The sequence below is a fragment of the Ailuropoda melanoleuca genome, chromosome 7 (genome assembly GCF_002007445.2).
Source record: "Ailuropoda melanoleuca isolate Jingjing chromosome 7, ASM200744v2, whole genome shotgun sequence".
Taxonomy (NCBI): Eukaryota; Metazoa; Chordata; class Mammalia; order Carnivora; family Ursidae; genus Ailuropoda; species Ailuropoda melanoleuca.
Genome location: NC_048224.1, coordinates 77,509,635 through 77,530,641, shown reverse-complemented (window position 1 = coordinate 77,530,641; position 21,007 = coordinate 77,509,635). Strand labels below are relative to the sequence as shown.

General features: G+C 36.1%; 1 protein-coding gene across 2 annotated transcripts in view; it reads left to right on the top strand.

The window, feature by feature from the left end:
• The window catches only part of TRPC4 (transient receptor potential cation channel subfamily C member 4), a 203,077-nt gene that overhangs the window by 36,295 nt on the left and 145,775 nt on the right, over positions 1 to 21,007 (top strand). For both annotated transcript variants that reach the window (XM_034665084.1, XM_034665085.1), the window contains exon 2: positions 19,421 to 19,825. In XM_034665084.1, the coding sequence (XP_034520975.1) occupies positions 19,448 to 19,825 (378 nt within the window). In that variant the 5' untranslated portion in view covers positions 19,421 to 19,447. The remainder of the gene's footprint in view (positions 1 to 19,420; positions 19,826 to 21,007) is intronic.

The window sequence follows — 21,007 nt, the reverse complement described above, 5'->3', positions numbered from 1 at the left end:
CAGCAAACACAAGGGTGCATATATCTTTTCAAATTAGTGTTTTCATATTCTTTGGGTAAATACCCAGTATTTATATCATATGGTAATTCTATTTTTAAAATTTTCAGGGACCTCCATACAGTTCTCAGCAGTGGCTGTAACTGTTTGCATTCCCACTAACAGTGCACAGGTTTCCTTTTTCATCACATCCTTACCAAAACGTGTTTCTTGTGTTTTTGATTTTGGCCATTCTGGCAGGTATGAGGTGATATCTCACTGTAGTTTTGATATGCATTTCCCTGATGATCAGTGACGTTTAGCATTTTTCATGTGTCTTTTGGCCATCTGGGTGTCTTCTTTGGAAAAATGTCTATCCGTGACTTCTGTCCATTTTTTAATTGGATTATTTGTGTTTTTTTGGTGTTGAGTAAGTTCTTTATGTATTTTGAATACTAGCCCTTTCTTGGATGTACCATTTGTAAGTATCTTCTCTCATTTAATTGTATCTTTATATTTTTTAATTCTCAGTTTAGTGCGCAAAGACAGTAGAGGTTCAATAAAGTTTCTGTGGAGGAGACCTCTGGGTGGCTCAGTTGGTTAAGTGTCCAACTCTTTTTTTTTTTTTTAAAGATTTTATTTATTTATTTGACAGAGACAGCCAGCGAGAGAGGGAACACAAGCAGGGGGAGTGGGAGAGGAAGAAGCAGGCTCCCAGCAGAGGAGCCTGATTTGGGGCTCGATCCCAGAACACTGGGATCACGCCCTGAGCCAAAGGCAGACGCTTAACGACTGCGCCACCCAGGTGCCCCAAGTGTCCAACTCTTAAATTCGGCTCAGGTCATAGGGTTGAGACTGAGCCCTGCATTAGGCTTTGTGCTGGACATGGAGTCTGCTTAAGATTCTCTCTCTCACTCTCCCCCTCCCCCCACTTTCTTTCTCTCTCTCTTAAAAATAAAATAAAAAAACAAAGTTTCCATGGATGAATACATGAGAGAATAATAACTTAGAAATAATATTTCTAAGTATCTAAGTTTGTTATTATATTCCATAATGAGTTATTAGAATAAAAGATTGATGTCTTTTTTTCCTTAACTTAGCAGAAGCTGTAATTAAGCCATCATTTCATTTCATATATGTAAGTGAATGTCTTTTATTTTATTTTTTTATTTTTTAAAGATTTTATTTATTTATTTGACAGAGACAGCCAGTGAGAAGAGGGAACACAAGCAGGGGGAGTGGGAGAGGAAGAAGCAGGCTCCCAGCAGAGGAGCCTGATTTGGGGCTCGATCCCAGAACACTGGGATCACGCCCTGAGCCAAAGGCAGACGCTTAACGACTGCGCCACCCAGGTGCCCCAAGTGTCCAACTCTTAAATTCGGCTCAGGTCATAGGGTTGAGACTGAGCCCTGCATTAGGCTTTGTGCTGGACATGGAGTCTGCTTAAGATTCTCTCTCTCACTCTCCCCCTCCCCCCACTTTCTTTCTCTCTCTCTTAAAAATAAAATAAAAAAACAAAGTTTCCATGGATGAATACATGAGAGAATAATAACTTAGAAATAATATTTCTAAGTATCTAAGTTTGTTATTATATTCCATAATGAGTTATTAGAATAAAAGATTGATGTCTTTTTTTCCTTAACTTAGCAGAAGCTGTAATTAAGCCATCATTTCATTTCATATATGTAAGTGAATGTCTTTTATTTTATTTTTTTATTTTTTAAAGATTTTATTTATTTATTTGACAGAGACAGCCAGTGAGAGAGGGAACACAAGCAGGGGGAGTGGGAGAGGAAGAAGCAGGCTCATAGCGGAGAAGCCTGATGTGGGGCTCGATCCTATAACGCCGGGATCACGCCCTGAGCCGAAGGCAGACGCTTAACCGCTGTGCCACCCAGGCGCCCCTGTAAGTGAATGTCTTACAAACCCAGTGTAAAGCGATCATTTCATACCACACAATTATGGTTCCCACTTGGAGTTCTGGTAGAGTGGAGTGAAGGATGATGTAGTAGAACACAGATTTACGGTGATATTTTCATTCATTCTGGCTATTTTGTGAGAAATTTTACACTATCTTTCAGGGTAGCTTATATAGGATCTTCTGCTAGAGGAGAGAAGCACCCACTTTTTAAAATATTTGCCATGATGGAGGTACTTCCCTATCCGGGAAAAACAATTTTTGAAAAAAATGCTATGTTACATTCCATAGTAACAATAAGTATGTTTACGTTTAGAGCATATTGCCTCTTTATGGCATGACTAAGATTTGGACTGACTTCAAGCTTAGACAGATGTTCTTCCAGATATTTCCTATCAAAAGAAAGGTGGTGAAATGCTTGACCAGTTGATCAGTGTGGTGAAATCAATGGCTTGCTATTGTATATATGATTTATTAGTTTTGATTACTCTTCATAAATTTGAAATACTGAAAATTTTTATTTTCTTTAAAAGAGTTGATTGATTTTTAGCTCAAAAAAATCAATCCAGGGTCACCTGGCTGGCTCAGTCAGTTGAGCTTTGGACTCTTGGTTTCTCCTCAAGTCATGATCAAGCCCTGTGTCAGGCTCCATGCTCAGTGGGAAGTCTGCTTGAGATTCTCTCCCTCTGCCCCTCCCTCCACTAGTGTTCTCTCTTTGTCTGTCTTTCTCTCAAATAAATAAGTAGGTCTTTTTAAAAAAAATCAAGCCATTAAAAAGAAAGGAAATACTCTTCTTGTGGGACTCTTGAGATAATAGATTTATGAACTTCATATTAATTTATGTCACAAATTCTAAATTATCAACTGTTGTATCATAATTTTCTCATTTACACTGGTTGATATTATGACAATTATTCTTATTTAGTGTCCTGTTCTGTTTTTATTAATATATTAAGTAAATTGGTAAAAATGCATTTCTTTACAAATGTATATATTTTATCTTAATAGCTCTTAAACCTGTCTATCTACCTATCTACATATGTTGGGTCTTGGAGGATACCTCAAGTAAAAGTAATTCATTCATAGCCCTATTAATTTTATGAGACAGTTATACTTCCCCACTCTTACAAGACTGAAGCTGACAGATAAATATTAAATGCATGGGATGATAGTAGATTATTAGAAATTATTTCTCTCATAAACTCTGAACCTAGCTGATCAACATCTCATAGTTTGAAAATTAATTTTATAAAATTAACAAATATTTCTTGCATTAAAAAATAAGACTATATACAGATCATTACACTTTCATGAGGTGTACCATGTAATAAACGTGCCAATTTACCTTTGTCTCACTTTTAACAAATAAAATATTGACAAATTTTTTTCATGAGTTTACATTTAGCAATTTTGCCAGGTAGAAATTCAGTAAAACTAAATATAATCACCATCAAATGAATACCTGCATATCGGCCACTTGTTGTATATCATATGGCATTTGCATACTAACAACCATGCATGTCTGCAACATCCTCTACCTTCACTGATAGAGAGACTAAGTCTCTGGGAGATGAGTGGCTAATCTGAGTTTAAGAGAAAGAAGGTTTCAGTAGCTGGGAGCTGTAATTATAATGTGTCAAACATCTGGTTCAAAGTAAGAAAAGCAGTATTTATAGATATTCCAATTTCTGATACTATGTAGAAAAAATATTTGATTGATGGAAATATTTTTTTACTCTTCATCTAAATGTTCCATCCGCACATACAGAGAGCCTACAAGGTTTTTAATATCATGGCACTTTTGAATTCTAATTTTGAATGGAAAATGGAAAATTCACCACTAAAATATCAACCCCCAGCTTCACTTTCTGATAATTTCAATAAATCAGCAGCCACTTAGAAAACTAATTGACTGTTTTACTTGAAGCGGTGTGGGATCGTATCTATTACAATCAGAGTAGATCTTGGTAGTTTAAATCTTCAGTTTTCCTTAATGCAACCAGACCTTCAAGAAGCAGAAAAATCTCGCAGAGATCTAAGAGCTGTTTGTAATGGAGCCAGAGTCAAATGGAGGATTTGATGAAGTAGTCCACAGTGCGTTCTCATTTCTTAAATCAATACTTTCAATTAGTTTAGGCAAACTCTTAGAATAACAGGAGACCTGACTTCAAGGAAACTTGTTTTATTTAATTAAAGCTTAAATGAGGACTTGATGGAAAAAAGTTGTGCCACTTATGTAAATAACCCTATCATATCTGTTAAGCATCCAAAGCATATAGCTAATTGAATTTAAAAGAAAATGTTAACATGCTTGCTGATAAAAGTGGTTTTAAGTTAGCCTTAAATATTTCAATTCCAATATGCTGAAAAGATGAACTTCTAGGATGAGTATTTAAAAATCATAATACAGCTTTATATCACTAAAAATGATCACAATGTCATAGGACTAATAACTGTACAGAGTATCAGAATTCTGTGGACAGCAAACCTATCATAAATTTGGACAATAACCAAATAACCTAGAAAAACTGCTTTGCCAAATAAATTTAATCTGTTAAGTTGTTATGGTAATTACTATACTCGTTGGAGGTATTTAGAAGATGCTAAATTCCTTGTGCATAATGAACCTTTATGAAGAGTAGTCTAAGCATTCTAGTTTAAAAAAAACCTAATTTGCCTTTGATTTGCATAACTGATGTTTGAGTTCAGTGTAGAAATACACTTGGTTAATTCTGAGGACATGAAAAGATTGAGTAAAAGATTTAAAAGTTCAAGACAAAAGGAAGAGACTGCATTTTACAATATTTATACCTTCTACTTTTCTGTTAACTATAGAGTGCTTGTAGAATGTTAAATACTCAATCTGAATTATTATCCAGAAATAATAAAGGAAGTAAGAATTGTCATGCCACACAGTCCTACCGAGCTTTAACCTTATGCGTTCAATTGAACATTGAGAGTGAAACCCACATTTAATTATTTACCATTGCTACATCTTACATGAGTGTAGGAGTGTAACAACACTGACTCCATCTTTGGTCTCCATCTTGTTCTCCACACTGGTGTACAGAGGGCTCTGCTTGAGATAATAACCTTATGACCTCACTATCATGCCCCTCACTCCATACAAGCTCAGGATTAACATCTGAACTAGGTGGAGAATAGAGGCAGAGAATAGCTGTGTAGGGCCCTGGATCTCCCACCCGCGCATTCCCCCTGTTAGTAAATTACCCTGAATAAAACTCTATGTTAATTGTATGGAATGGCTTACTTTGTTTTCTGTATTAAAGTACCTTCTCAGTATAAAGGATACATTATTGACCCTCCTCCACCTTCTAACAATGAGTAAAGGACTAAATTATGTTGTCTCTTCTTGTTGCATCCATAGTGAATTGAACCATGTTACCTGAGAGGCAGAGACCAGAGAATGAGAAGGGAGAGATTAGGTGCCTAGAACTTACCGTGGGTCTTTTTCTTAGATAAAACTGAGAAGGCATCTGTGAACCTGGAAATATTCCTTAGCAGGTGAAGACCCAATGGAGATGTGACAAATAGGATTCCATTACCTTGAGTACCAGTCAATACCACAGCCAAGATTCAACTTGCAAAGAAGCCCAAGACCTGAGGGACAGACTAATGTTTAGGGAAGGTCCAGCATTTTTGGTAAGGACTCAAAAGAATTCTCTGGGAGCTCGTAATGAGGGAACTAAGGTTCCAAATTAGAGATCCACTCAGTACACAGGTAATGTAATCACGAGAATTAGGGAACCTGATAAAAACCAGTTGCTGAGAAACTAGATGGCCATTCAATAGCAGAGTAAAGGCAAATGTGTAATATAGGATAAGAAAAAAATGAGCATAAGATCAGGAACACATTTATCAAATCCTTGTGATGTTTTTCAGGTTATTTTATCTCAATATCTGTCCCAAGGGGCACTAATAATAGTGTTTACCCCAAGGGGTTTTCCTAAGAATTAATTGACTTCATACATGTAAAACTTAGGATAGTACTTGGTGTGTACTGAGTTCAGTAAGTGTTGTTGTTTTTGTTGCTATGTTGTTTTGTTGTTTCAAGGGACTTGGGTTTCAGATAGAATCTTAATCACTGGAGATCTAAAGAGGTAAGAACTAAATTCTTAGGGACATGAAGGGGCCAGCTTCATTCAGAAGCAGCCCTAATAGAACTATGGTTCCTACCTGCTTAGACCAAAAATTGGTTGGCAGTTTGGGATAGAATCTAGCCTGAGGGTGTTTACCACTTCTGGCTCTGATTTGTTACTGAAACCATTAGTATTTTCATTGGTTATCCTTTTGCTGAAGCTTCTGGATGCAATACTTAATGGCTATGTGACCTTGCAGAAGTTTTTAAACTTTTCTGAGCCACAGAAACTTGGCTTTTCCTGTGACTTTGTATATTTCTTTCATATTCCCAAATTTATACAATCACTGAAAAGAACAGTATTTGATAGGAGATAATAAGGGTCACTAATTGATTTAGAACAAAATTGGGATAATAAAAATTCTAAAAGATGTAACAGGAAAGTCACTGGGTATGGGGCGCCTGGGTGGCTCAGTTGGTTGAGTGAGTGTCTGCCTTTGGCTCAGGTCATGATCTCAGGGTCCTGGGATCGAGCCCCACATCAGACTCCCTGCTTAGTGGAGAGTCTGCTTCTCTCTCTACCTCCCTGCTTGTGATCTCTCTCTCAAATAAATAAATAAAATCTTTTAAAAAAAAAGTCATTGTGTAAAAATGTGACCACTTATCCTAAGAGTGGAAACTAGAATAGAATGGGGAGTTTTTCCTCCTCTCCATGCCTTTAAAAACTTTGTTTCCTCTTCCTAGAATTCCTTTCTTCTACATAGTCACCGGGGAAATAACACTCAAATATTTAGATATAAGTCTGCCTCTTCTAGCAACCATCTTGACGCCCTCCCATGGCACACCTACAATAATGGCTTTCTCTTCTGAATCCCAAAGAAATATTATATAAATCTATAATCTATCCTGGAGAATTTACCACATGGTAGTTACTATTGGTTATGGACAAAGCTCTCTTTCCACTTGATAACATTCTCCCTGAGGTCAAGGATTTCTTGCTGTTGTTTTAGCAGCTCTACTGAGATATAATTTACATACATAAAAAATTCACCCATTGGGACTGCGTTTTATTTGATTTTATATCCTCAGCCTGCAAAATAGTCTTGACCTGACAGAATAAGCTGTAATAAATCTTTTTTTGAATCCTCCAACCAACATATGGAGGAATAAAGATTTCCAGCTGTCATGAAGCAGATGTGAAACTGATTCACCCTGGTGAACTAATTTGTCTTTGGGATTGAGACATTTGATCAGACTGTCCTCTGTCACTCCCACCCACTTCATGTACTTTTTCTTTAAGAAATATGCCCTCAGAGGAGAGGACATTGCTTCACCAAAGGTGACCCCTTGCCTGAAACTGCAGTGGACTAATAAAAATAAATTAGCTTCAGAATTTACAACTTGGAACTTTGATAATAGCCTCACCATGGTATCTTCAGTGACTGGAAATAGGGAGAAAAACAGTCTTTTTCTTTTCACATAAGGACAGGGTGTTTTAGGAATATAGAGAACAATGGATTTGAAAATAGTCACGGATTCAGCCTGTAAAAACACACAAAAATTTTATATTTCAGAGATTATGGGGGAGTCTAGTTTTATCCTGCCAAATGTTAAGACCTCTCATGGTAATGTTAAAATTGTTATTCTATGGCAGATTATAAATCAATAAGTAGGAACACAGCTTTCTGCTTTATATTTCCTCTAAATGCTTCAAATAAAGGTCATATAAGAAATTAATGTCATATAATAACCACCCCATGTAGGGGGGAAAATATATATACTGTCTTATATACAGGTATAACAAATAAAGATACATGTGGGGATTTGTAAAATTGTATTCTTCATAAGAAAATTCTAGCTCCAGCATAATGATAAACCTGTGTATTTTCATTATCCAAACAAAAAAGTAAATTTTTACTTAATAAAAAATAGTACTTTGTAGAAATAAAAATAATCAAGTTAACTTCATAATATAATTAATATTTAGGTGAAAACTACAATGGGAAATTCTAAAAACTTTATGATATTCAAAAACCGAATTGCGCTTTGTGGTTACCATGAAATAAACAGATTTGAAACTATTTCTTGTAGTTGTGTTTATCTGAACAAGTAATATATTTTGGAAATAGTTCCCTTGGAAACCTCAGTGGTATGTAATGAAACACCCAATCTATAACCAAGAACAGGAAAATCGTGCATCAAAGCAGAATGGATATACACTAGTATTTATAAAAATTAAGTAAAAAATTATAGAGCTTCATGGAAACATGAAGATCATTTTGTATAACTTTAATGGAAGAATAAAAAGAGGGACAAAGTTAGAAATATGTTCAAGTTCACGTGGTTTATTGGCAGAGAAATGACAAATCAGAGAGTAATAGAATCATAGAGTCTCACCATCATAGTCATTAAAGATTATCCAATTTATCAATCTCTTTGGTTCCTGAATCTTTTCTACAACATTCCCATAAGTTGTCTCTTCAGTGTTTGAATACTGTCAGCAACAGGGAGTTTACTAGCCTTTTGAGGTAAACATTCGATATTTGAACAAATCTGACTATTAAGTGATCACGCTTTTATTGAGAAGAAAGCTTTTTCTTTATTTTTTTTTTAAGATTTTTATTTATTTATTTGACAGAGACAGGCAGCCAGAGAGGGAACACAGGCAGGGGGAGTGGGAGAGGAAGAAGCCGGCTCTTAGTGGAGGAGCCTGATGTGGGGCTCGGTCCTAGAACTCTGAGATCACGCCCTGAGCCGAAGGCAGACACTTAACGACTGCGCCACCCAGGTGCCCCAGAAAGCTTTTTCTTTATAATCTCTACCTCTTAGTCTTAGTTCTGGCTTTTGGAGTTGTGAAAAACATGTCAAATACCTTTCAAACATGAGAGTCCGGCTAATTATTAAGGACAGCAGAGTGTTACTTTTTATAAAATAAATTACATTTTTACTTTGTGATTAAAGACTTTTTTAATTAAAATCATTGTATTCTCTTTATCAAAAACCTAGAAAATGAAGGCCAGAACAAAAATCACCAATTACTCATGGGCAGCATTTCTTAATTATGAGTGTAGTTACCTCCTTCTTACAGGTTTTATCATTGTTGCAGATGCTAATCTTGATTGTGTTGAAAATTTTATCCATAATTAGCACTTACTGTATGATTTTTTTGTGTGATATTAACCTCAGTACATATTATTTTAAAAGCTACACTTTTTTTATTAAATAAATATTCAGCTCTTAATTGAACTAGCCGATAATTATTGGCTTTTGAATCTCTCCAGTTTTTTCCAACAATAGATAAGTTATTTTTCCTTTTGTGCATACATCATTACCTGTCTTATAAATTAAAACTCCAGGGTAGGTTTCTGGAAGAGATATTCCTAGGGTGAAGGGCTTGAACGTTTCCAAAGACTGATACACATATTTCTAATTCTTTTTCAGTGTAAACTATCACCAGCAATTTACGAGAGAAGTATTTTCACTGAATCCTTCCTGGTTTTGGCTCTTCTTTTATATTTAATCTGACTACATTTGGCATGTAATATATCTAATCATGCCGATAAACTTCTCAGTTTTAGAGGTCAGAAATGTAGAATGCATTTTTTATAAGTTTTTTTTTTTTAAATTTATTTGAGAGAGAGTGCGCATGCGAGAGCACGAGTTGGGGGAGGAGCAGAGGGAGAGAAGCAGACTGCCCACTGAGCAGGGAGCCCAGTGACAGGCTGGATCCCAGGACCCTGGGATCATAACCTAAGCTGAAGGCAAACACAACCAATTGAGCCACCCAGGTGCCCCGAGAATGCATTTTCAGATGATATTTTCCATTTGTATTTCTTTTTCTCTGAAGGGGCTGTTCTTTTTTACTCTTGGAATTTTAGTCATTTTCTATTTAATAAATTATTTTCGGTCATATGTATTTTGAATAATTTCCCTTATTTTGCCTTTTAACTTCGTGTATTATGTGTGAGTATTAAGGTATTTTGAATTCTCTGTATCCATAAGTCTTTCTCATGGTCATTCCTCCATTGTTTTTTGCTTAGAAAACTCTACCCTATTGAAATTTCATGTGTTTCAATATTTCACTTTTAAAGTCTTTTAGAATCCACTTTCATGGTGTTCCAAAATAATTATTTCCAAAATTGTTAACCAGTTGTGCCAATATTATTTATTAGTTTTCTATTCCCTGTGCTGATTTGTCCTGCTTCCCTGCTGAAACACTACGATGCAGTATATGTTCAGTTATCTTTCTCTCACACACATATTCCACCACCACCTCCCCCTCCACTACCACCACCAACAGCAGGAACATCTAAGCCACAAGGTATCCTTTCTTCCCTCTTGCAATAATCTAATTGGTATTTTTAAAAATAAAGCTGTCATATATTTGGCAAAAATTCTATATGTGCATCCAAATTTAAGTATTTTTGTATTATTTTTTCTGTCGCTAAAAGATTTATTTCTTTTTATTTTGGGCTAAAGACTTAACATTACCACTGTGACAATACATAGACACATGCATGTACACACACACAATTTCAGAGACTAAAGATTGGCTATGGATTGCAGAATCTGAGTGTGGTAGGGCACTTTGATTACATTTTGCTGTTGAATAAGTTTTTTTTTTAAACTAGGTTAGTTTGCCTTTCTTTGTCTAACCTTGTAAACTACTTATTTGGGAAATGCATTGTTTCTCCCCAATTTCTTCCTAATGTTGTTTTCTTTACCATGTTTTGCTTTCATTGTCAACAACCCAAGTAGTGACATCTTCGACACAATGAAAGAAGTACAAATATTTCTGGGATAATAACAGCAATATGTATACACACATCCTTGTTACAAAATGGCATACATATTCCTTAAAAACTTCAAATTCTACAAAATTTTGGAAAAAATAGAGATACGGGAAACACAGGGTAAGATTACTTGAAATATAGTTGATAATATAATATAAACATTTTAATAAACTCAGTAAATATGAACAGACATTTAAGTCCCCATCAGCATCATACCACCATCAGAGCCTGAGAGTTTTGCATTCTTAATCACAGGGGTTAGAGACTCTTAATGGTACTCATTTGATTTACTGGGAGATGATCTCTTAGTTTCCACTCTTGCACAATTCCAAATCAATTAACAGCCCAAGTGACCTTTATTTTTTTTTTTTTTAAAGATTTTACTTATTTGAGAAAGAGAGAGAGCATGAGCTAGCAGGGAGGGGCAGAGGGAGGGAGAGAAGCAGGCTCCCCACTGAGCAGGGATTTGATCCCAGAACCCTGACATCATGACCTGAGCTCAAGGCAGACGCTTAACTGACTGGGCCACCAAGTGTGCCCCCCGCCCCGCCCCACAAGTGACCTTTAAAAACAGAAATTGGATCAAGTCATTCCCCAGCTCAAAGCCCTTCAGTAACTTCTTACTGTGCTTAGAATACATTCCAAAATCCGTGCCTGACATTCTGGGCTAGAGAGTCACCTCCTCCACTCTTCCCCTTACTCTCGATACTCCAGCCAAGCTGGCCCCCTTCCATGCTCTAGAATGTTCCTCTTGCCTTACCGTCTTTTCACTTTCAGATCCCTTTAACGGAATGTTTTTCTCTGCACTTTTTTTATTTTTCATAGCTAGCATTTTATCATGTTTCATGTCACAGAGAGGCTACCCTTGACCACCCTATCTCACGCAGCTCTCCATCTCTTCCCCTCCTGCCCTCCTTCTCCATAACCTCTCACCATTTGTTTCCATTATAACCTTAACAAAATTGTGATTATTATCTTTGCCCCTTTGTTTTTTAAAATTTTTGTGGGTCCTCTCTGATGGATCATAAGCTCTATGAGCGCAAAGATCTTGGCTTTCATTCACCGTGGTATTGCCAATGTTTGGTACACACATTTTAACACATGGATGTTCAATCAGTTTTTTGCTCATTCAACAAATATTTATTGTGTACTTGTTATACACCAGACTTTTTTCTGCCCTGCACATATATCAAATAAGTAAAAGAGATAAAAATCCTCAACTATTTAAACAATAAAAAATATTCTTTTTATATCTCTGTACTTTCCGTAGATTGATCTTATGATCAAATATGGTCATTGTGTGAAAAATCTTTTGAGGCTGTATGCATGAGACTGATTTTTTTTCTTCCTACATCTAAATAATTTTAGTAAGATATGAAATTCTAGCTTCAAACTTCTGCTTTATTAGGGGAGGAAGTTGCTTCTGTATTTTAAAAATAACTCATGAACTTCTAGCTTCCAGACTTGCTGTTAAAAGGTCTGGTGTTAGGGTCACCTGGGTGGCTCAGTCACTTAAGCATCCAACTCTTGGTTTTAGCTCAGGTCATAATCTCATGGGTCGTGGGATCGAGCCCCATATCAGACTCCTCACTCAGCGGAGAGTCAGCTTAAAGATTCTCTCCCTCTTCCCCTTCCCCATTTTCTCTCTCACACACTCTATCTTTTGAAAATAAATAAATAAATCTTAAAAAAAAAAGATGTCTGATGTTAATCTGATTCTTTATTTGAATTCCCTTCTGACAATTTTAGGTAATAGCGGTAAGAGGCACATTCCAGAGCTGTGAGCTATATAGGTGTTGAATTATACATTACAGTTTTAATTCTTCATACAGCTGACCAAAGCTTGGGGGTAAAGGTATTCAGAGAAGAAAAATAGGTAAAAATTAAAGCATTTCACACAAGCTATTGGTAGCTTAATGACTGTTGACTGGAAGTCCAGTTATTCACTGTTGCATTTAATGGGTCACCAAGAGCTAAACCAATTTTAGACAAATGATTAAAGCAATTTGATCATATTAATTTTATTCCTTTACCTAAAACAGCAGTGGAATAACTCTAAAAGTATGGTCATTAATTCATTGATTCATCAACAAATTTTTGGCACTTACCATTTGCTTAGTTAGCCCTGTAAAGGCAAAACTGAATTAGTCACAATCTCCTGTACAATAAATAAGAAAAGTTCTAAATCTAAGAGGTCCACAGAGTTTATGAAGACCCATAAAGAAGGCCACATAACCCTTCCTTAGGAGGCAGTGAAGAGAAATCCTCAAGGCTATGATACTTCACAGAAGGTTTTAAAACTTGGCGGGAGCTTCCAGAAGCTCAAGGGGAGGAAAGGTATTNAGGAGATTCCAGAAGCTGTTGTAGAGAACAATATGAGAAAATGCTTAGAGCTATAGTGGCCAAGTAGTTTGTTAGTGTAATGTATGGNGGGAGCTTCCAGAAGCTCAAGGGGAGGAAAGGTATTCCTGTTGTAGAGAACAATATGAGAAAATGCTTAGAGCTATAGTGGCCAAGTAGTTTGTTAGTGTAATGTATGGTTTTCCAAGAGTGATCTTGGGAAATATGTCTAAGAAGTCATTTAGAAACCAGATCTTGGAGAGTCCAGTATTCTGTGATAATGTCAGTATGTTTTCCTGTGACTGATATCAGTCACTTAAGAATTATAAAAGAGTCATTTGATCAGATTTACATTTTGGCATGATTAGGTATGTGGCATTGTGGAGGCGAAACAGAGAGGATGTAAGCATAATATCAGTCAGATGATTTAGAAGGATATTGGCGTGACCATGTAAAAACAATGAGGAGATAGAGTCGGTCAGCAGTATCCACAGGAAATGCCACAGAGCAGTTGAAATATGGTGAGTAAGACTTAAGAAATGATCCTTACTATTATTTTATGTTAGTTGACTTACCTTTAGATAGCCACATGAGATTAATGAGTACCACATTAGACAGCACAGGTCTAGAACTTGAGAGAAGTATGGCCCATGNGAGTAAGACTTAAGAAATGATCCTTACTATTATTTTATGTTAGTTGACTTACCTTTAAATAGCCACATGAGATTAATGAGTACCACATTAGACAGCACAGGTCTAGAACTTGAGAGAAGTATGGCCCATGAGCATGGATTTTAGAACATATTTAAAACATATGGCATATTTTAAAGACCTATATGGGTTTTATGGAACATTTCGAATAATGGTAATGGGTGAGAATAGCTAATGAGAGTGACAGATAGAGGAAAGAGCCATGAGCAGAGCCTTGGTAATAACATTTAAGCTTTAGATGGAAGGAAAAGAAGCTGGAGGGACTATGAAGAGAGAGGTCATGTTGAAGTGGAAGGTAGAGCATCAGAGAAGAGTGGCACAGAACTCAAGGCGGGGATGTTTTATTTAGAAAGGCTCAGTCATAGCGATTGCTAGAAAGCCAAGTATTACGTGGACTGAAAGGCGCCAAAATGTATCTGGCAACTAGCAGGACATGACTGACTTTAAGAAAAATATTTCTCCCAGAATGGCGATAAATACCATGTCGGAGTAAATGAATAAATGAATAAATGGCAGATAAGTTTAAACTTTATAAAATAAAGAAAACCAGAGATGGGAGAGAGAATTGCCAAAAATAATTAGAATTTTAAAATAACTAAGTGAAAATTAAGTACACTGACAATTTGAGAAGAGTTCAGTTTGCTGAGAGAAGTTTAAAGTCTGAGAGAAGGAGGGGGCTGATGTGAAGTTTTAGAGAGTTGGCAATGGCCAAATGCTCAGGCAGCCGGAGAGAGGACATCTTTTCCTCTGAAATTTGAGGGGAAGATAGAAATAGATCAATGCACACACTGTAACTCGCGAGGTGAAGATTCAAACGTTGACGGTCGTATTTTCAAAAACATGTTTTCTAAAACTCCTGAGATAAAAATCAAGATAAATAAAATTTTTGTCCTGCAAATGCATTCTTCTAGGTATGTGTTTTTTGTTTTGTTTTGTTTTAATAGGGATAATTAGGGTTTAATTTTAAGTTTGGTACTTGTTAAATCATAAGGGCTTCAATTTTAAAAATAAGCACAATCCTGACTTCCTCTTTTAAAATCTTTGGATGTCATAATATTTAGTTAGTAAAGGGTTTTTCCTTTCATTAAGTAGTATAACATGAACTTCTTGAAATTCACAGAAATATCCTTAAAACCCTTCAGAGGAATTTGGTAGTTCATTGTGCTTTTATAGAGAGAGAGAAGAGAGAACTTTGTCAGTTAGGTTTTGGTCAGGCTAAGTCACAAAGCATTTCAGTGAATTATGTGGCACTTTTGGTATAAGACTTACAACTCCTGAAATTCGCATCTAGTAGCCCACCTGAGGAAAGGAGGAAAGGGTCTGGGATTCAGAATAGCAAAAATCAGAGCATTTGGCATTTTTGTGGAGTATGTATGATGTCAAAGATTAGAGATAATGTACTGTACCAATGGCCAGAAAGAAATCTGAATTGGACTGAATGTGAATAAATTGTCTTGGAAAATATATTTCAATAAGAGTCCAGAAAAGGTACAAAAGCAACTTATATATGTGTAATAATATACTAACAAGAAAATGAGAGTCAAATTTCTCACTGAGCCATGAAATCACACCGGTAAATATGAATCTTTGAATGTAAACTGGGGAATAATAAAGCAATTTTATATATTTAAGAAAAATTTATTTTAACTTTAATAATGTCTACTTGAGTGGAGATTTCTCTATATTTTCTTTATCTTGTGTTGTTTGGAAGTCCACTGTTCTTTCCACTGCACAACTACGTCCATCCTCCAAGCCATACGCCTTCTGATCCATATAAAGATGTAGGACCTTTGTTTTTCTGTTTATGTTGCTTAGATAACTGTGGTTCTCACATCTAGTGACAATTTTTTTTTTAATTTCTCTTGATGGCAAAGTGTAGCTCTCTCCAGCTTTGTGATTGTTTTAATCCCCAACACATTTATGGAAACTAAAATTTAGGTTAATTAAAAATTCATATATAGAATATGAGGTTTTCCCCTCCACTTCCCATCTCTCTTCTGAGTCTTTGAAACGTAACTTGATGAAATAGTCATTTCACTACTGGAGGTATGTTATAAAGGGGGCACTGAAATCAGTTCTGTGATTTCATGGGGGAGAACATCTTTTCCTCCCCAGAAAGCTTATACTGAAAGTGCAGGACCGGAACGGGCTTGTATTCACACACTTGAGGTCAGGATCTTTGCTGTACCAAGCCTCCTGTTCTCCCACAGACTTTGTATCTGGCAGCAATTCTCTAGTCGCTGACAAGTGTGTCTGCTCAGGAACCCCATCAGCTTTATCAGCACCTTGCTCTCACCATTACATTCATCTATCCTGGTTTCAAAAAGCTCAACTTGATTTTTGTCCTTTGATTCGTATCCCTGCACCTCAAGTAATCCAGTCTAAAAATTACGTAATCTTCCTTACTCTTTTAAAGTTTATGCAGACTTGTTTTATGTGTGTGTGTTTTATATTCTGTTGTAAATAATTAAATTTCATTTACTTAATGTATTTAAATTCTTCATATATTTAATATATTTCAAATCTGCGTATCCTTCCCAATTCACATCCGGTTTTACATTTGCTTCAAATCCGAGAAACTGCAAGAGGACAGTGTTAATAGAAGATCGTCTTCAGCACTAACTCTGATTCTTCTCACTCATTCCTTTGATGGTGTTTGCCTCACTTTATGGATGGAGAAACAGGTTCCCGAATGTGATGTGTCATGCCCAGTTCACAATTTAAATTCAATTTTGACTAGAAGATGTCTTCCTTTCAGGGCAGTATCTCATTTTAACCCATCCTATGGAGTTTACATTTATGACAGTTTTCTGGATTAAATGAAGTAGATTTTAAGAAATCTAATGTCTCATTATCTATCCTCTGCTCCCCCAACTTCTCCAGTACCTTCTATGTTGTCCACAAATCCCTTCATTGTCACTAACATCCTGTGATTTGGAAGGCAGCTACGCTCACCATTATACCACCAACGCACACCATCCTGAGCTTTAAACATGGAAGCCAAATGCTGTTTACAGTCAGGGAGCCTGGGTGGCTTAGTCAGTTAAGCGTCTGCTTTCTGCTCAGGTCCATGATCCCAGGGTCCTGGGATTGAGCCCCACCCCCATGTCGAGCCCCACCCCCACGCTCCCTGCTCTATACGGGAAGTCCGCTTCCCCCTTGCGCTCTCTCTTTGCCCCTCTCCTGGCTCGTGTACATGCTCTGTCTTTCTCTCTCTCTCTCAAATAAATAAAATCTTTAAAACAAAAAAAAGCGATTTACTATCTAATTCTTTATTTGATATCATCACTAATAAAATGAGTAAATGAAATAAAATAAAATAAAAATTTTCCATCCTCTAGGCTGATTCCTAATCTAGACTGAGTCACAACTCAAAGTTATGCTACTGTGTGTGTGTGTGTGTTCATACTTTCATTTTAACCTGTATTTTTGGTAAGCCACCTTCAAGCATTAGTTGTAAGCAAACAATTATTGGTGGCAAACCTTGAATTCAACTCTAAAAAGGAATATTTATACATTTTCCCAAGAGTCCTGTACCCTTCCCAAGGGTAAGGACAAAGTGAGGAAATAAAGAATGTATACTGTTGAAATAGAATATAAATGCCACTTATTATCATTATGAAGCATTTACATTGTAGTCCTGGTAAAATTACAATGCAAAGCCCATTGACATTGTTTCCATGTGCTCTTGTGGATGCTGACATGGATTGGGAGGGAAGTGCTGTCATTCCAGATCAGAAAGTTATCATGAGATTTGTAGCATCATAATGATCTTGGTTTATTGTAGTTTTAGTTATACCAGAAGAATATTAAATTGTCCATGTTATCCCATAATATGAATCTATATATTCTCTCCTGTGATTCTAGTGAGTTAAAGCATCTCCAAATACTGAAATTATAATCAAGCTTCAAGCAAGTACCTTGCACACCTATAATTAATAGATTTGAACACCGGGATCACTCTTCATTTTTCTCTAAAAAAATTAATATTGTCATTTAAAGAATTCACAACACCCCCTGTCTGCAGTTGTGGAAATGAATGCATATCATCCCTGTGTAGTTGGTCATTATACATTTAAAACACCGAGACTAATAAAATGTGAAATATTTGAGAAAAATATTCTGGATTATGAGATTCTTACATTTGCTTCATCTATGAAGGGGCCTTAATAAAATACTAAATCTAATAAACCAGAAAGGAGCAAATAATGAGATGAAAGTTTTGCATATAATATCCTGAACCTAGATGTTTGAGAAATTGTGATTAATAATCTGAACGCCAAAAAGTGAAACAACTACTTGGTAACTGAAATTCCTATTAAATTGAGGTAGCATGTAAGCAATGTATAATTTCCCAAGTTGAAAACATTACATTAAATATAATCACACTTTTTAATTCAATGCATGTTTAATTTACCTTTAAAGTATTATTCAAATCAGGTTAATTTACTCTAAAATGATTAGGTCTAAAAAGATCAATTAAAATGAATATGCATGTTCCGGTACCTAGAATCTCCCATTAATTTTAATTTAATAGTAAATGTATGTAAATAAACAAGTGAGCTGAATATAAATAACATAGAATAATAAAATAGCTCAGATCATAAGTATGAAATCAGGAACTAAGAGCAATTAAAAATTTATATTCAAAACAACAGATTTTTCTGTAAGTTTGTTTCAGTAGGATGATACTAAGTCCATACAGTTTTCAGTGACTTTGTTGTTATCAATTTATCTTAGGATGATCTTTTATTTATTTAAAACAATTCTCTCATTTTCATCTGTATCGTTACTATAACTTACAAATAATACATTTTGCCGTGAATATATTCCTGTCTTATGGTTTATTTCTTCATGATATTAAGGTAATAGAATTAAGAAAATAACATTTTCATAATAAACTCTCTATTTAATCCATTTCTAAATTCTTCCTTTGGAAATTGAATTGCTTAGACTCCTCTTGATCATTAATATCATTGGTCTTTTCCCCCTCAGTGAACTCACTTACAAATGGGGAAAAAAATTATACTCATCAGGCTTAGTATATTTTATTGACATTAATATTATTAATTCAGATTAACTTTGTTGTCAATACTTACTAACTTTAAGAATAGAATACATGAGAAATGAGAAGCCTTTTGCTAAGCTAGTGATATCTCATAGTTTAGACAGCATCTCCGTGATTAGCAAAATTGACAGTGAATGATACATTTGAATATCCCTGGTTCAGTTTTAGGACCTCATAGATATAACCTTTGATTTCCAAGGTTCTCTGCTAAAAGCTGCATATATAAATGATAAATTTTGTAAATATTTTCCAAAAATTGCAGGTATATACTCTGACAAATGTCACTTTTAAAGTAACGTTTTCAATTTTTATTCCTCTTAGATTAGGACTTTGTAATTGTGTTTCTAGATAACTGAATAATTATTAAGTCTATTTCTACTGTTGAAGGAGAAAGGAACTCTTATTATATGGTATCATTGTCATTGTCATTATTAGTTGTTAAGGGTGACAAATCATGATTAAAAAGTGTACTAGCACTAATCCTTGTGTTTTTCGGGCTCTGTTTGCGCTTTCAGAGACAAGGAAATAGCATGGCATGAAACATGGCCCAGTTCTATTACAAAAGGAATGTGAATGCCCCCTACAGAGATCGCATCCCTCTAAGGATAGTCCGAGCGGAATCGGAACTCTCACCATCAGAAAAAGCCTACTTAAATGCTGTGGAAAAGGGAGATTATGCAAGTGTCAAGAAATCCCTGGAGGAAGCTGAAATTTATTTTAAAATCAATATTAATTGCATTGATCCTCTTGGAAGAACTGCTCTCCTCATTGCAATTGAAAATGAGAACTTGGAGCTCATTGAACTACTTTTAAGCTTTAACGTCTATGTTGGAGATGCTCTATTACACGCCATCAGGAAGGAAGTCGTCGGAGCTGTGGAGCTGTTACTGAACCACAAAAAGCCCAGTGGAGAAAAACAGGTACGTGCCAAAGCACTGTTTTCGGTAGATTTTCCTTGTAGAAGCTTTCTGTGGATATTCACATTCTCTGCAAATTTTAAGAATTAGAAGCGCGGAAATCAGAACTATCATGATAGAGAGCTAGTGGCAGGTACACACTTCCTACCCGCTGACAATCGCCAACACCGGCGCCTTCTGCCCTGGCAAATCAGACCTTTAGTGAGAATTAAAGCAAAGGAAGGAGCCCATGGTGGCTTCCCATTCATTGGAAACATTTCTATGTATTTATTACTCAACCTAGAATGTTGTTTGAGGCTCACTCTGAAGGTGCGGGTATTTTTCCTCTTGTCTTTTCATTTCCAACATTCTACCGCAGCAGGATGAATTCTGCTATTTTCCTGTTTAATCTCTTTGCCTGTCCAGGGATTCTGCATCTTACAGCAAAAGTGAATCGTATCACCTAATTTTGATATAGTTCATTAGCGAACTGTAGTAGAGTCTTTTAAATGGAGGCAAGTTAAAAAAAAAAAGGATTACTAGAAAATCACTAAACCCTGACTATAGGTTTAACTGTGTGCCGAAGTGTAGCCATATCTTCGTGTCCTCAGTAGAAAATACACTCAATGGCACACAATTCTACAATGGGTAGGGGTTTTTTCCTATCTTCCTATTTTTTGTTGTTTCTGTTTGGCTTGTTTTTTTTTTAACCACTAAGGAAGTGGAGAAATCATAGGAAGGAATGAGGAATCTGTTTTTGTCTGTCTAGACCCTTCCGTCTTGTCTTGTAACTGCCCTGTATCTCTGTTGTCTATTGGATCCCTTTTCCTCTCACACTCAACTCTTCACTTCCCTGCATCAAGTCCAATTGGCTAATTGCGGAGACATCACAGTGGGGGGTGTGGGGGTGGGGGTCAAACTCTGCCTTTTCAAATGAAATCTTCCAACGTGTGTGATTCCCCTCGGGCTATTTCTGCTGTATTGGAGAGACTGTTAGGAAGCTCTACATTCTTTGAAAGCCAGCTCTGCTGGAGCTCCTGTTATCTCTGCTTCCCCTGGAGGACTTTTATCAGAATCCTTGCCATTATTAGCAGAACAACTTCGCGGCTGGATGTCTCCCGAAAAGAAAACTCTCACTGCATTTTCAGAAGTCGGTGTTCTGTGGTCCGTTTTTCGGCCTGCCCACCATTCACCCCTTCCCCTTAC